At 41.1% G+C, this 15,029-nt stretch overlaps 1 protein-coding gene across 5 annotated transcripts in view; it reads right to left on the bottom strand.

The window, feature by feature from the left end:
* Nucleotides 1-15,029, bottom strand: part of DYNC2LI1 (dynein cytoplasmic 2 light intermediate chain 1) — a 51,099-nt gene that overhangs the window by 24,091 nt on the left and 11,979 nt on the right. For all 5 annotated transcript variants that reach the window (XM_075925427.1, XM_075925426.1, XM_075925425.1 and 2 more), the window contains exons 6-10: nucleotides 10,338-10,524; nucleotides 7,559-7,627; nucleotides 5,409-5,486; nucleotides 1,782-1,858; nucleotides 624-694 (exon numbers count right to left, since the gene is read on the bottom strand). In XM_075925427.1, coding sequence (XP_075781542.1) covers nucleotides 624-694; nucleotides 1,782-1,858; nucleotides 5,409-5,486; nucleotides 7,559-7,627; nucleotides 10,338-10,524 — 482 coding nt within the window. The remainder of the gene's footprint in view (nucleotides 1-623; nucleotides 695-1,781; nucleotides 1,859-5,408; nucleotides 5,487-7,558; nucleotides 7,628-10,337; nucleotides 10,525-15,029) is intronic.

A 15,029-nucleotide genomic window follows, 5' to 3' on the forward strand; every position in this document is an offset into this window, starting at 1 on the left:
TAAACCCCTTCTCCTTACTTCCTGTAGGTCACAACTCCCTCCTTGCACAACCACCCCCACGCCAGAATCCTCTCCTGCACCCATATCCTCTCCTAGACCCTGCACCCCAAGCTCCTGTGCCAGATCACAATCTCCTCTTTCACCCAAACACCCTCTCAGACCCTATACCCCTCCTGCACCTCAGTCCTCTACCCCAAGCTTCCTTTTGTACCCAACCTTTATCCTAGACCCCACATTCCCTCCATAGAAAGGCAGCCCTTGATCACTTGCCAAAATTGTGGAGTGCCCTGCTTAAAAATTATTGCCAACCCCTGCAATAGGGTATTTTCTTCTCAACACAAACCAGTTATCAATTTGTATCTAGAATTGTTAAGTCCAAAATACACTTACAATTTTTATCCCAACTAATATAACTGCAGAGGCTATTCTTAGTAATATACAATTCTAATACTTCTTTTAAATTTACTAAGCTATTTGTCTCAGTAATGTCATATAGCACTGAGTTGCACAGGTTAAATCAATGTTGTATAACATGTATTTCTTTTCATCTGTTTTAAATTAGTTTCCCCTCATTTTAATAAGCTATTTGAGCAATAAAAATGTTGGATAAGAAGTTTACCAACCTATTTGATTTAGAGAATCCAATCCTGCTGGGATAAACAATGGTTTATTCTGATCCACTGATATAGATTTGCTATGAAAAGTTTTAAAAAAGTTCATATTAGTAATCAAATGTCTGTCAAATAGTTACACTACATTAGGAAAGGGATAGAAAATAAGACCCAGAATCTCTTACTGCCCCTGTATAAAACTATGGTACACCCACATCTGGAATACTGTGTACAGATGTGGTCTCCTCACCTCAAAAAAGATATTTTGGCCTTGGAAAGGGTTCAGAAAAGGGCAACTAAAATGATTAGGGGTTTGGAACGGGTCCCATATGAGGAGAGGTTAGAGCGACTGGGACTTTTCAATTTAGAAAAGAGGAGACTGAGGGGGGGATATGATAGAGGTCTATAAAATCATGAGAGGTGTGGAGAGGGCCGATAAAGAAAAGTTATTTATTAGTTCCCTAAATAGAAGAACTAGAGGACACCAAATGAAATTAATGGGGAGCAGGTTTAAAACTAATAAAAGAAAGTTCTTCTTCCCACAGCGTATAGTCAACCTGTGGAACTCCTTGCCAGAGGAGGCTGTGAAGGCTAGGACTATAATAGAGTTTAAAGAGAAGCTAGATAATTTCATGGAGGTTAGGTCCATAAAAGGCTATTATAGCCAGGGGATAAAATGGTGTCCTTGGCCTCTGTTTGTCAGAGGCTGGAGAGGGATGGCAGGAAACAAATCTCTTGATCATTGTCTTTGGTCCACCCTCTCTGGGGCACCTGGTGCTGGCCACTTTCGGCAGACAGGATACTGGGCTTGATGGACCTTTGGTCTGACCCAGTATGGCCGTTCTTATGTTAAAGTTAAGCTTTATATTTAGTTTCAAATAGAAATAAACCTTAAAATCATGATCGGGGTGGCTGGTGGTAGCTTGTGCTCCTCTCCACTACTACACTCGGTAGGGAGAAAAAATCCTTAAGAACACTGGAATTTTCATCTACCCTGTTAAAGCTATGTTCCCCAAGACTCACGAATAAGAATCTTTTATTTACAGGTGGTATTTTTGGAGAAAATATATTTTGATTACTTTTGGGTTAAAAACCTAGCTTTGAAAGACATTTACAAATAGATGATAAACTCTGTGCAAAGCTGTCAATACTAGGTAAGACAGTTGTTACCTTCTGTCAAAGCCAAATGCCAAATGATTAATAAGAACGCGGGCTTTCAGCAGAAGGGCTTCAGATTTGCTGGTAAACTAAAAGAAATCAAAGAATAAAGTACATGTTATGCTCTTTTGTCACAGAAATTTGTAATGGAAATGAGGTTTTGTGAAAGTGAAGATTACAGATAGAGAATGTGGTCCACAATCTAACATTAGAGTTTTTCCACATGTAAAATGCTACAGCAACACAGATTCACCATTGTGGTGCTTCAGTGTAGAGGCTACTTATACAGATAGAGGGATTTTCTATCAATTTAGGTAATCCACCTCCCTGAGAGGGGGTAGCTAGGTCAACGGAAAAATACTACAATCAATCTGGTGCTGTCTACACCAGGGTTAGGTCATTATAGCTATGTTTCTTGGGTGTGGATATTTCATGCCCCTGAGAGATGTAGGTATACCAACATAAATTCGTAGTGTGCTGCAGGCTTCAGTTACAGTAGTGTAATTAATTGGTTTCATAAGAATTACGCCCAATTTACACCGGTGTTTGGCATCCAATTCTGCCCCAGTCTCTTAAAGGGACAAATGTTTTTGTCAGTGACTACAGATGTCAAGAAAGACAAAATGAAAACTTACATTAAAGAAAGAAAATGGAATCACATTTTTATTTATACAGTTTAAACTAAGAGAGACAGACCTTTTGCAAAAGAGTAATGAATTATTAAATATTTTAATTACAGTAAAAATTTCCCAGCATACCATAAAACACTCAGAGCTGTAATGTAACAAACAACTATATAACACATGCTCTTGGGACTTAAATCATATGATAAATAGTAGTTTTATGGTTAGTGGCAGGATAAGGATAAGGGCTGACTGTACAAATTACTAAGAAAAGGTCTCCTAAAATGTTTTTCCAAACAGCCTTCTCTCTCAGCTTCTGGATTTGTTTTTCATCAGCAAACCTATATCTTTCAGGCCAAATCCTGAAGAAACTGTTACCTACCTCTCTGTAACTATTGTTTTTCAAGATGTTTTCATTCAACTGTAAATATGTGCATGCCTCATGCACAGATTTTGGAGAACTTTTTCCTTTAGTAATACTCATTGGGAAACTTGAGGGCCCTTATGTCACCATACGTCACTACATGTTGATGTAACAGGGAGGAGGCTGCCTCCCCGCTTTCATTTCCTTCATTCCCAATAAATTCCAATAAAAAGAGGAGGAGGGGCCATGAAACGCACATGCCACACAAATTGAGGAACAACAGTCACAGAAAGCTAGGTAACCATTTTTCTTCAAGTGCTTGCATCTGATCATTCCACAGTAGGTGATTCATAAGCAAACATGGAAGTGTATTTGGAGTCCTCCTGAAGAATAACTGTAAAACAACCCATCTCTGATTTATATAGGTATAGAAGATAATCCAACATGAAGTTCAGGGATGCATGCTTTGGGATATGCCTCTCTGCTGGTATCAAATAGAGAAGCGCTTCCATTTAGCCAGGTAAGTGCTCCTAGCTGAGGGGTTTTTTTACTATTCAAAAGCAATTCCTAGAGACAGTCTTGAAACGGGATTTCTCCAAATGCATTAACCACATAGCATCTACGCCATAAGGTAGAAGTCTCATAGGCAGAAATGGAGCAGGTTGCTAATGCCCTGAAAATCACACCTGGATCCAGCCAGAGAAAGAGCAGAGGCTAGAGTGACAGGGTCAATATGGCCAAGTTCAAGTACTGTCACAACCATACCAGTAGTATAATGATGAGGTGAATGTGGTCTTGTTTGACTCTGAACAAAGTTCTGGACAGCAAGTGAATTGGAGGAAGGGAATTGTGTGTCATTGTGTGGTGTGGTCCTGGGGTGGGGTTTCTCAGTGTGCTGCCCAGGCCTGCAAGCACGGCCCAGGCACCTCTCATTGTCTGGTTTCCAAACAACAGGAGCTGTGGGGTAGCATGCAAAGACCCCCAACGTCACAGAGAGACATACACACTGGCCCCAACAGGCAGCTGTTTTAACTAGCATGTGAGGATGTGGCAGGCAGAGAGCCTGCCTGAGTGTCATACTGAGCCACAGCATATTGTGACGAGCTGGATTCAAATATTTGGCGGGACAGATTAGGCCCAAGGGGCCATATTTTGCTCACCTCTGGTCTAATATAACAGCCCGATGACTGTCCACAAGAGGATTTCAGATAGGGCTATAACTAGCATGCATTCACACCCATTAAAGCCATTTTTCCTGCAGTTGCTAGCATGAAGTAGGGACGTAAGAGACTAGTTGACTATTTGATAAGCAAAAGCTTATTGGATAATCAACAAGTGATGTGACTAGTTGCTTCCCCTACCGCCCTTGTTGCTTCTATCAGAGAGAGGCAGCAAGACGGGGGAGCAGGAGCCAGTGCTGGAGGGGAGTCAGCTTAAAAGCCAGTTCCCCCCAGCACCGTCTCTGCAAGGGACAGGGGAGATAAAAGCACAGTGGGAAATGGCATGAACAGGGACTGAAGCAGTCTCCATTCATGCCAGTTCTGCTGCAATTCTGATTCTGAAATGTGTAAGTGGGGCTCTTGTATATTTCAAAGGCTCAGGCACCACAGGGAGTGTGGGGCCAGCAGGGGAGTTCATCGCTGGCCCCACGCTCTCTGCAGGGCTTCCTTTTGAATGTACAAGAGTCCTGCTGGGACAGACCCCTGCTGGTCCCCGTACTCCCGGCGGGCCTTCCACTTTTGAACTGCAGCTACAGTTCAAAGGCAGAAGCACCCTTATTGGCTAAACGAATAGTTGATGGAAATCCCATCAACTATTCGATTAGTTAATTAATCTATATTTAACATCCCTTGCATGCAGTCATCTATTTACTTCATAAATACCACAGAATATCTACAGTACAGGGCATCATTATGTGAACAGTGAAACACATCAGAATTAATTAGCATTGTTAATCTGGCTTTCACTGCTTTTAATTAGAGTGATTTTATTCAATCAGAGAAATTTTATATAAACAATTTATACAAGAACTTCAAAATAATTCCTGTAGCAAGGTAAAGTTTTCCATTTACACTAAGAAAATGTTATTTTCATTCTTGATGGAAGAGAGATTTATGCCTTTTATCTGTATCATCTCTTAAAAGCATCCTGCGGTTGCGCGTGTAAGAAGATTGTACTTTAACATACCTGCTAGTGGAGATAAGATAAGAAGGCACAAATGGTGTTGTCTTAACATAAAGCTTCAAGAAATAGATCTTGCACAGAAAATCTGTGGTGAAATATGGTGGAATATTGCAATAAAGTACAGGATTACCACTATTATTGGGGGTAACTTGTTAACACCACGTTCTATGATTAGGGAGACATAACCCCTGTGTATTCCCTGTAGGAATACTGACTAGCAGACTCTCAGTGTAGGCTTATTCACTGGACATACCTCACACTTTTCCAGCAGGCCCAAACATCCCTACTCAACAGATTCACTAATGGAGAAAGTCATCATGAGCTTTACTGATTTGTCCCAATCATGTCATGTTCATCTAGATGTTTTATATATCTATTTTAATTATTGTTTCATCATACAAATACTGCCCATCCTGCTCCCCCTCAAACAAAATATATATATAGATATATAGATATATATATACAAACCACTAGTGATGCTCCGTAATAATGTGAAATGAATCTAAGTGTCTTGCACATTATTTTCCTCATCTCAGGGTCAAACTCCTGAAGTAAAGACAAAACATGTTAACACTAAGAACATTTTAAATATAAACTACATTACATGTTATGCCACAATGAAAGAATTTAGCTGTTATTTAAAGTGAAAAGCTGTATAAGAAAATTATGTCACAATACCAGAAATCAACAACAACCTATCATGACTTAAAAGAGAGAGTTACTCACCCTGTGCAGTAACGTCTGTTCTTCGAGATGTGTGTCTCCGTGGGTGCTCCACTCGAGGTGCTGGGCCCGTCCCGGTTGCGGTGCCGGGACGAGCCCAGCACCTCAAGTGGAGCACCTTCGGGGACACTACTCAACGAACAATAATTGTTACAATTTTTCTTTCTTTTTTTACTTAGGGCTCTTATTACAGGAAATATGTTACTTTAGCTTCAACCTCAACTACTGCCTAAAGGAGCCTATTAGCTTGAGTTGTGCACTCAATTTCCAATGAGTTCTCTCCAGCTTTAAAATGTAAAAAGTAACAACATGGACATACGATAAGATAATCTTTTCTTTTTATGTCACAATAGTTGACTGTCTCTGGACCTAAGGCTCTATACAGGGGGAAAAGTTGTTGAGGGGGAAAAAAAGGGGGGGAAAAAACCCACAGCCGCCCCAGGAAAAGAGGTGCCAGTATGCAATTCATTTAAGTTATGCAGGGATGCAGGGAAAATAGGCCTTCCTGAGGCGTACCATTACAAAAAAAGAACTGGCTCTATATCACCTAAACTCCACCATTCAAACCAATTACAATGTGTTCGTATACATACATACACACCCTTCAATTAATAACTGTGCCTGTTCAGTAATGTATAGGATTATATGAATTACCTTTTTTGGAAAAATTGTGGGTAACATTCTGGACTTCAAAGGGCCCAGGATTCCATCCTGTGTCATTATGTTCTGAATCATTTACTGAGTCAAGAAAATCATGGCTATTTTTAAAAAAAGGAAAACCTGGCTATGAAAGAATGCATAATACACTGCTAGTAAAAATTAAATAACTGAGATAGTTGGCCGAAAAGCAGTATATTGCACTGCCAGCTAAAAGAACTCAGTACGGAAGCTGCCACAATATGTCTGTCCAGGCTTAAGTAGATCAGTTGTTTCATGAAAACAAACTGTGCATTTGTCGGCGGGTTGTAAAAACACGGAACCAACTGAACTGCTTTTGGACATTGCTTGTCGATTAATTTACAGAGAAACATAAAAGATGTGACCACTCATCCTTTCTAAATCAGTCTATGTCCACAATTTGCATACCCTTTCCCAATAGTTTTTTCAGAAGAAAAACATTGGGCCAAATTTCGGAAAAGCCTCCTCTTTCGGAAAAGCCCTTTTTCCTCGTGGGAGGAAGAAGAAGACAAGACTTCCGAAAGAGCACGTCTGCTTTTCCTTAAAAAAAAAAAAAAAAAAAAAAGGCAGAAGAGTAGATGCATTCCCTGGACATGACGGAGTTTTTCCGGGATATCTTTGGAATCCTGGAAAACCCCCATAGTGTAGACATAGCCTCAGAAGATAAATGAATGTGTAAGCAAGTGTTTAAAACTAAAACTCCAGAAATAAGAAGTGAGCATAACTCATTTTGCTCCTAAGGCTGCCCCAGTTCCTCAAAACAGTGACCAACCTACTGGAGGGATTGCTTGTTTCCCTATGCCACAACTGCAGCCAGTAGCAATACCAAAGCAGGATTCCTCTTATTATACCAAAAAAAAAAAAAAAAAAAAAAAATTGTATCTGCAGGGCATTCCTGTGGAGAATTTTGTAATTTGGTCCCCTCCTTGGTCTGAAACAGACCAAATCTGGTGCTCTTCCAGATATGCTGGAAAAGATACTTGTTTGCAAAGGCTTTTGGACACATACGGATGATGGTATGTGTCCCATAATGATGAAGAGGTCAAAAGAAGTTACTGTAGGTGGCTGAGCTCCTGTTCCAATGGTCACTTTACTGGGATTTTATTGCCTTTTTAATCATGTATTAGGAATCACATAGCTTTGGCTCAGTGTCTTTTTAATTATTAAAATTTAAATAAATAAAACCAAATTAAAAATGTATATACAATATCACTTACATGAAAAAGATCATATTTGCTTCCAATCATCACCAAAGGGATTGGAAAAGGGTCAATTAATTCATGATCCTGTTAACAACATATTTAAAACCTTATAAACCAGTCACAAGAGAACAGTAAGCTAGCTAAACATCAAAAACAGCATGAGAATGATTCTTAAACAATATCACAATGTTAGACACAACATTTATGCAGTATAATTAAATAGGGCCGTATTTTCTAAATAATCTCTCTGCAAATGGCCAGGATGCAGGGGGTAAGGAAAGGAGGAACCTCTTGGGGAAGGGAACTCCTTTTTGGCATAAACCTGCTGGAAATGGATTCCTACTCCAATATAGAGGGCATGCAAGTTAGAGCAGCACCAGGGCTGGGCAAACATGGGATCAAGGAGCGATAACTGGCTGCCTAATGTGGCCTCCTCAATACCAAGCAGAGTGCTGAATAGAGAAGAAATAAATGCACTGAAGGTCAATGTATGATGTGGAACAGTGATGGGCCACAAGTGGCCTACTTCATCTCAGTGGTCACTAGGCAGTCTCCTTGGATAAGTTAGTTTTGCTAACTGTGATTGCACACCTAGAATTTGTGGCATGAAACATAGCAGCGCTTTAAGTGGATATAAAGGGAGCACACGATTTCTCATGGTCAATGTTGTGTGTAATCAGCACACACCTCATTTTACGTGGTCTTACTTTACATGCGCATTGCTTTAGTAATACCAGTAGGAAAAAAAACCCTGTGCAGATGGAAACCATTGGACTCTGGCAACCCTGCTCATAGACAACGGTAAACAAAATGTCTTGTGTGCTGGACATAGAACCCTGATTGGCTGTGTGTGGCCCGCAGACAATAGGTTGACCATAACTGATGAAGTGTATACTTTTTGACAAAACATAAAATTTAAAAAATATGAATTTTAAAATTCTGTAATATAAACAGAAACCTAGGTAAGAGGTGCATACATTATCTATTTAACATTTGTACAGAAACTTACATGCAAGTACTATGTGCTCAATAAACTTGGATTAAATAGGTGGGTCAGGGAATGAGTAACAAACAAGTTTTATACCTGCAGGTAACTGGCTCACATCAGGTCCAGGATAGTAGTTACAGCCGGCCTCCAAGTTGCGAACAGTCGACTTAGAACCGTTCGCAGTTATGACTGAAGCTGTCGTAAATGGCGGACCCTGAGTTATGAACGTGATCCGCGCTTACGAACAGTGCGGTCGCGTGTAACTCTATGGGGTCCGACTTACGAACTAACCGAGTTACGACCAATTGCTTGGTCCGTAACTGGTTCGTAAGTCGGGAAGAGGCTGTACTTAGAGCTATTACCATCTGACAACACTCCAGTGATTTATGTGAAATGAGCGGATCAGTTTCTAGCAGACAAATGGTAACATCACAATTGGCTGAAATTGGTATGGCAACTTTTTTGGTCATTCCAACTCACTTAATTAGAAGAGGTGATGTAGCTGGACCAGCATAACTTAGGTCAACTTATTGCAATAGTGTGGACAAGGCCTAAGAGACAAACCTTGGTTACCCCACAAACAAGTCTGCTTTTGAACTGAATTGACATGCATTTGAAAAATAACAGTTATATGTGTGTCTCCTTTCTGTATTCAAGGGCTGAACTCATATGCTCATTTGGTATGTGTAATCAGCCCCTTTAGAGGCCAGCCTCTGCAATGGTAAACTTCCAGGTTCTTACTAGGAATTAATGCAATTACTACCATTTGCCCTAAAGGATGAGCCTGCTCTTTTAAGAGTCTGAAAAAAATTGTATTCTAACATTGCTGGCAACCATGACATCTGAAGTATTTTATTTTTAGAAACTGTCTTTTCCAAAAAAAAATTGATCAACCTTCGAAGTCCCTAAGAAAGTTATATATTATTGAACCTAATCCTGCAATCTTTACATCCACTGAGGTAAATGGGATTACTCACATTAGTAAGGACTATAGTATTGGGACCAGACACTTCAAACAAATCTGCTAAGCATCGTATGCATTTGTATTCATACTTAGTACATCTTTGCTTTTCACTGTTTGGAGCCTTATTAGCATTTTCTTTACCGTATTGTGTTACATAAGTTATTGTAGCAGAATTCTTATTCAGAGTCTGTGAACTATAGAATATTTGTTTAGGCATTCAATACACATAACATTTGTACAAACTGAATGCATAGTGCTATATATGTTTTCAGCTGTATTTCCCACAATCTGTTTTAGCTTTTTCAAGAGATTACATTAGCAATTGTATTTAAAGGTCTGGTGTTAACATCTCTGAAACTTTATAATTTAATTAGTTGTCAGATTATCAAAAGGCACTGAGTTTATGATAGACACTTGAATAAATGCAAAGTATATAGTTGAGTTGATGGCTGTTATAACTATACTCTGCTTAAATTTGTACCTTCATCAAGTCTCTTGCCAGATGATTTCTTCCGTACATTCTAGTTTTCATCATTTTAAAAAAAAGATTCTAAAATCAATATCAAGCTGCTAATCTAAAACTGTTTCTAGTGATTGGTGTAACATGCCATAACAATCACATTAGATGTCTATGAAGAAGATATATGAAACTGTCTTTCCTTGTTTTTGCTCTTACTGAACTATTAAATTGCTATAATTTTCCAGTGAACAGGTTCATCTACATGAAATGGATTTTCAGTCATGCATACAAATCTAAAAGAGTTATTTATGATTTTCACAAGTATTATCCTTAACTATATAAAGGCCTATGACATTTGGAGAAAATACCAGAAGAATCTTACTGGGTGATCCTTTGACATATTGTTCCACATCTTCTGTTTAATTTCAGTAGCTACTTTAGGATTTGTCTTTCCCAATTTAGTTATAATTTTATCCACATGGTTTCTGGTAACACGTAAGAGACTGTCCATTGTTGGCCAAAGTTCATTAGGTTTGGAAAGGTCCAAAACAAGAATTATAGCAAAAGCCCTATAAAATAATGAGGGAAAAGGAAACTGAAGAGTTCTTATTCAGTCTAATCATTGGTACATAAGACAATTGCATTTTTTAATAAACAACAATTTTCCCTCAGTGCAACTGCTAAAAACAAATGTGAAAAAAGCAGCCAGGAAGAAAACCTCTATTAAAGGTTGCAACACAAGCTGATGGCCCTTCATCATACTCTGAACTCTGCTGAAATCTTTTAAATGGTAGCTGAATTTCTGAACCTTTGACTCTTCACCCCTCACCACTGATTTGTGGGTACTTTATTTTTTAACTTTATTTCTGGAAATTTTGTCTAAATACAAGTAGCCTCTGCAAGTGTCAGAAACTCATTTTGTTCCCTTCTATTCTATGACAAAGCATTTCAGCATAATCTCTTCTTGCACCCCAGTCATCCCTTGTTTACCTGAAATCCCTACTTAAAGTTACAGCAAACTTCTGTTTATGAAGGTTCCCAACTTTTAGTCAGAAAAGTAGCCAAAGGGCAACCTTCCAATCAGGAAGTAGAAGGTAGTATGGAAATTTATTTTGTTCCATGGTTTGTTGTGCCATTTACAAAGGCCTTCAGATGACAAACTGAAGGCTGATGATCTGGGTGGTAGGTCAGGAAATTTGAAGTTAATGATCTTTGGAAGAATGGGACCATATACATACTAAAAGGTTGCACTGGTTTAAGGGTGGATACTGAGAAGAAGTGATTGTTAAAATCCAATCAAATACAGAACACTTGAAACACGTCTAAAACAGAATGTTACTAATACTAATAGCAAAGGACTGACGGCTAGTTTTAACCAGGCTCCACAGGAACACTATTTTACTACATAGATTCCAGATTGGAGGGAAATAAAAAGAGCAACAAAGCAAGATAAATCTCTAACTTCACACTATAAGGCCATGAAATGTCTAATGAAAAGTCTCTTGGCTAAACTAGATATAGTTCAAGGACACGAAAACCAATGAAAAGTCTTTGCGTTGGTGGTAAAATAAAATGAAAAGATTGTCTTTGCAAACTGTGACAAATGCACTGGTGTACTGTAATGCTGTCTTATTGACAGGGCTAGTCTTAAGAGAAACAGGGAGGGTTATCCAACTTCAAAGATTAATTTGTTGTAAAGACAGGGGAGAGGATCTTCAGGCAGCTACCAGTCTCTGTCATTTCAGAAGATGTGGAGTTCAGCAGCTTATACGGGAATCCATAAATACCACATGATAATTCTCCAAAGTACTCAAGGGCCTCGAGGAGCAACTAGGGTCCCAGATATCACAGAAGTATTTTTAAATATTTTTCTCATATTACGTAATGACAGAATCCAGAGTAGCCAGTACAGTAATAGATAGCAAGTGCTCAAATAACAAGCCATCCCATTGCACGCAGTCAACAGGATTAACCGATAAGGCCAGGCTTATCAGTTAATTGTGTAGTTGTCTACATATTGACAACATTCCTCTCCTTGTTCTTTACATGAAAAGCTATATCTGTTTTCTCCTCAGTCAATTATTCTTTTCCAAACTAAATTGACTTCTTGCTGTCCTTATTCCATTCATTCTGATCCATTTTGCCCACATTCCCTTCCCTCTGTTCTCCCCTGTACAGGAGGCCCCCGACTTGCAACTGCCCGAATTTTGACCTCCCGCACTTACAAAAATGATTGTAAGTGCAGAAGGAGCCGGAAACCCCCGACTTATGTCCTCGGCCTGCATTTATGACAGTGCCTACCATAAATGTGTGTTCAAGTTACAGCGCCCCCGATTTGCGACGCTTCCCCTGGAACCAACCGCGTTGCAAGTCGGAGGCATCCTGTATTCCAATATTTGTCCCTTACCTCTCTCAGAATCTTCATCTTTCATCCTCTTTCAAACTGCATAGGTACCTCATATCTTATCCCCCACCCTTCCTTAGCTGCATGAGATCCATACCACTCCATCTTCTCTTTCATTAAGGTCCTGTTTTTCTCTTCTCGTGAATGATTTTTCTCTCCCCTCCAACATGCTGCTCTCTTAGAACTGATCTACACTAAAAAGTCAGGTCAACCACACCTGAGCAATGTGGTTAAGCTGATTTAATCCCTGGTGTAAACAGCCCTTGGTCAGTCTAACTACTGACTCTATGGTGATTACCTATGCCAATGGAAGATTCCCTCTTATTGGCAAAAGCAGTGTCTACACAAAAGCACTACTGTGGTGGTGTATAGTTTTTAACTGTAGACAAGTCCTTCAAGAGGCTGTTCCTGGAGGTTAACAGCAATGGGCAGCCATATCCTATCTTCTACATTCCTTAAGTTTTTTTCTCTACGATCCGACTAAGAGTAGGGTAGGTCCCTTCTTCTTCTGTATCTCCTATGTCCCTACCTACACCTGAGCCATCCTCTCCACAGAACTATGTGATGAGGTAAACAAAGTGTTCATAATTGAACAAAGTGTTAACAGGAGCCTGAGAGCTGATTTTGCCCACCTTGCTGCACATATATGGTGTATCAGGAATGATCTGTTATGAGATCTACCTCAGAAGGAGCCGGGTCTTCTTCATAAGAGGAAATTAAAGTTATACAAAAGACTCAAGACCAGGGATTTTTGAAGGGGGGCCACTCCACAAATTTCAGAAGTGTCCATGGGCCGACCTGGAAAAGGTGGAGCCTTGGGTGGAAGGGACAGTTCATGTGCTGTAAAAAGACACCAATATGTCTTTTACACAACAAAGTAATTACATTTTAATAATTAACTGCTTGCACCTGCTGGGTGACTGCCAGGCAATGCAGACACCCAGCAGGTGAGCTCTTTAAATAGAAGCAGTTGAAAGGGCTTACATCTCTGGCTTCCTAACAACTCATTAGATGCTGAGGGAGCTGCAATCCCTTTTAAGTGCTTTTATTTAAAGGGTTGGAGCCTTCCCTGTGCCTGTCAAGAAACCTGTTGACTAGCAGCCCGGGGAACACAAGAGCCCTTTAAATAGAAAGAGCTGAAAGGGCTTCCAGCTTCCCAGACTCTAGTGCAGTGGTCTCCAACCTTTTTACACCCAAGATCACTGTTTAAATCTCAGAACAGGTGAAGATCTATTGCCCCGCCCCTTCCTTGAAGCCCCGCCCTTTCTAGTCTCCTCCTGTCCATCACTTGTTATTCCCAGCCCTTACTTACACACTCTGCTAAACAGTTTATTTTTAAATTATGCGATATATAAAATTAAAATCACGTGTTTATAGTTATGAAATAAATGGTCTGTTTTTTATTCATTCTATTTAAATCTAAAATGAAGCATTTATAATTATACATTTTGTGGGGACAGAATTCTGTGGCTGGGGGCAGGAGAGAGGGAACAGCATGCTGGGAGGGGAGAGGGAACAGGGTTGTGCAGCAGGGGACAGAGTGCCAGTGGGGACAGGTTTCTGCAGCTGGGGACCGGGTGCCAGTAGGGACAGAGTTCGGGGAGTGGGGACAGAGTAGCTGGGGACAGAGTTCTGTGGCTGGGGACAGGGGAGTGGGGACAGGGGAGCGGGGAGTGGGGACAGGGTGCCAGTGGAGGCAGAGAGTCCCCTGTATCTCCCTCCTCCCAGGATTCCCTCCCAGGATTCCCCCAGAGGGAAGCCAGCACGTGCCTCCTCCGGGCCCGACCCCCCCCCGTGACACAGGGAAACCCCGCGCATGCTTGCCCCGGGGCCAACACCCCCCCAGGGCGGGGAAACCCTGCGCGTGCCTGCCCCGGGGCTGACTCACCCCTCCCGTGCGGTGCAGGGAGCCGATGCTCCCTCCCACAATACATCTGGCAGAGCAGCTAGCGCACTTCCGGAATCGCCGGAAGTGGCGCTAAGCTGCAGGACTTCTGTCCATCCTGGGAAGTCGACACGTTCTCCATTTTCACTTGAGGTAGGTAGTGGGGCTTCTCAGGGTGGGAGGGAAATGGGGGCAGGGCGGACAGGACACCTTGTGATCAACTTGTTGAGGCCTCATGATTGACCAGTTGACCGCGATCGACCTGTTGGTGACCACGGCTCTAGTGCATTGGCACTGTGATCCCTTTCAGCTGTTTCTGTTTAAAGGGCTCTCCTGTTCCCCTGGGCTGCTAGGCAACATGTTGCCTAGACTGGGGAACTGGGAGACCTCTCAGCTGTTTCTATTTAAAGGGCTTGTGCCTTCCCAGCAGCTGCTAGGCAAGGTGAAGACACGAGCCCTTTAAACAGAAGCAGTTTGAAGGACTCATGCTCCTCTCCTGCTCCAGACAATGAGCTAGGGGGTGAAGCCTGAAACTGCCCCACTGGCTGGATCAAAGCCCTAGGCGGGCCGGATCCGGCCCGCTGAGAGGCTTTGTTCACCCCTGCTCAAGACCAAGAACCCCAAGAGAGGAGATCATCCTTTCTCTGGGAATACAGATACAAAAAAGGCTACAGGAACAGAATTAATCTCTGAAGTGAGCCCTGGAAAGGGGAAAAGGCACAGAAAGGCAGTCTGGAGAAAGCTGTGTTCCAGGAGCTAAAGAAGGAATTGAGAGTTCCCAAGAA

This window comes from Pelodiscus sinensis, chromosome 3 (assembly GCF_049634645.1).
Source record: "Pelodiscus sinensis isolate JC-2024 chromosome 3, ASM4963464v1, whole genome shotgun sequence".
Taxonomy (NCBI): Eukaryota; Metazoa; Chordata; order Testudines; family Trionychidae; genus Pelodiscus; species Pelodiscus sinensis.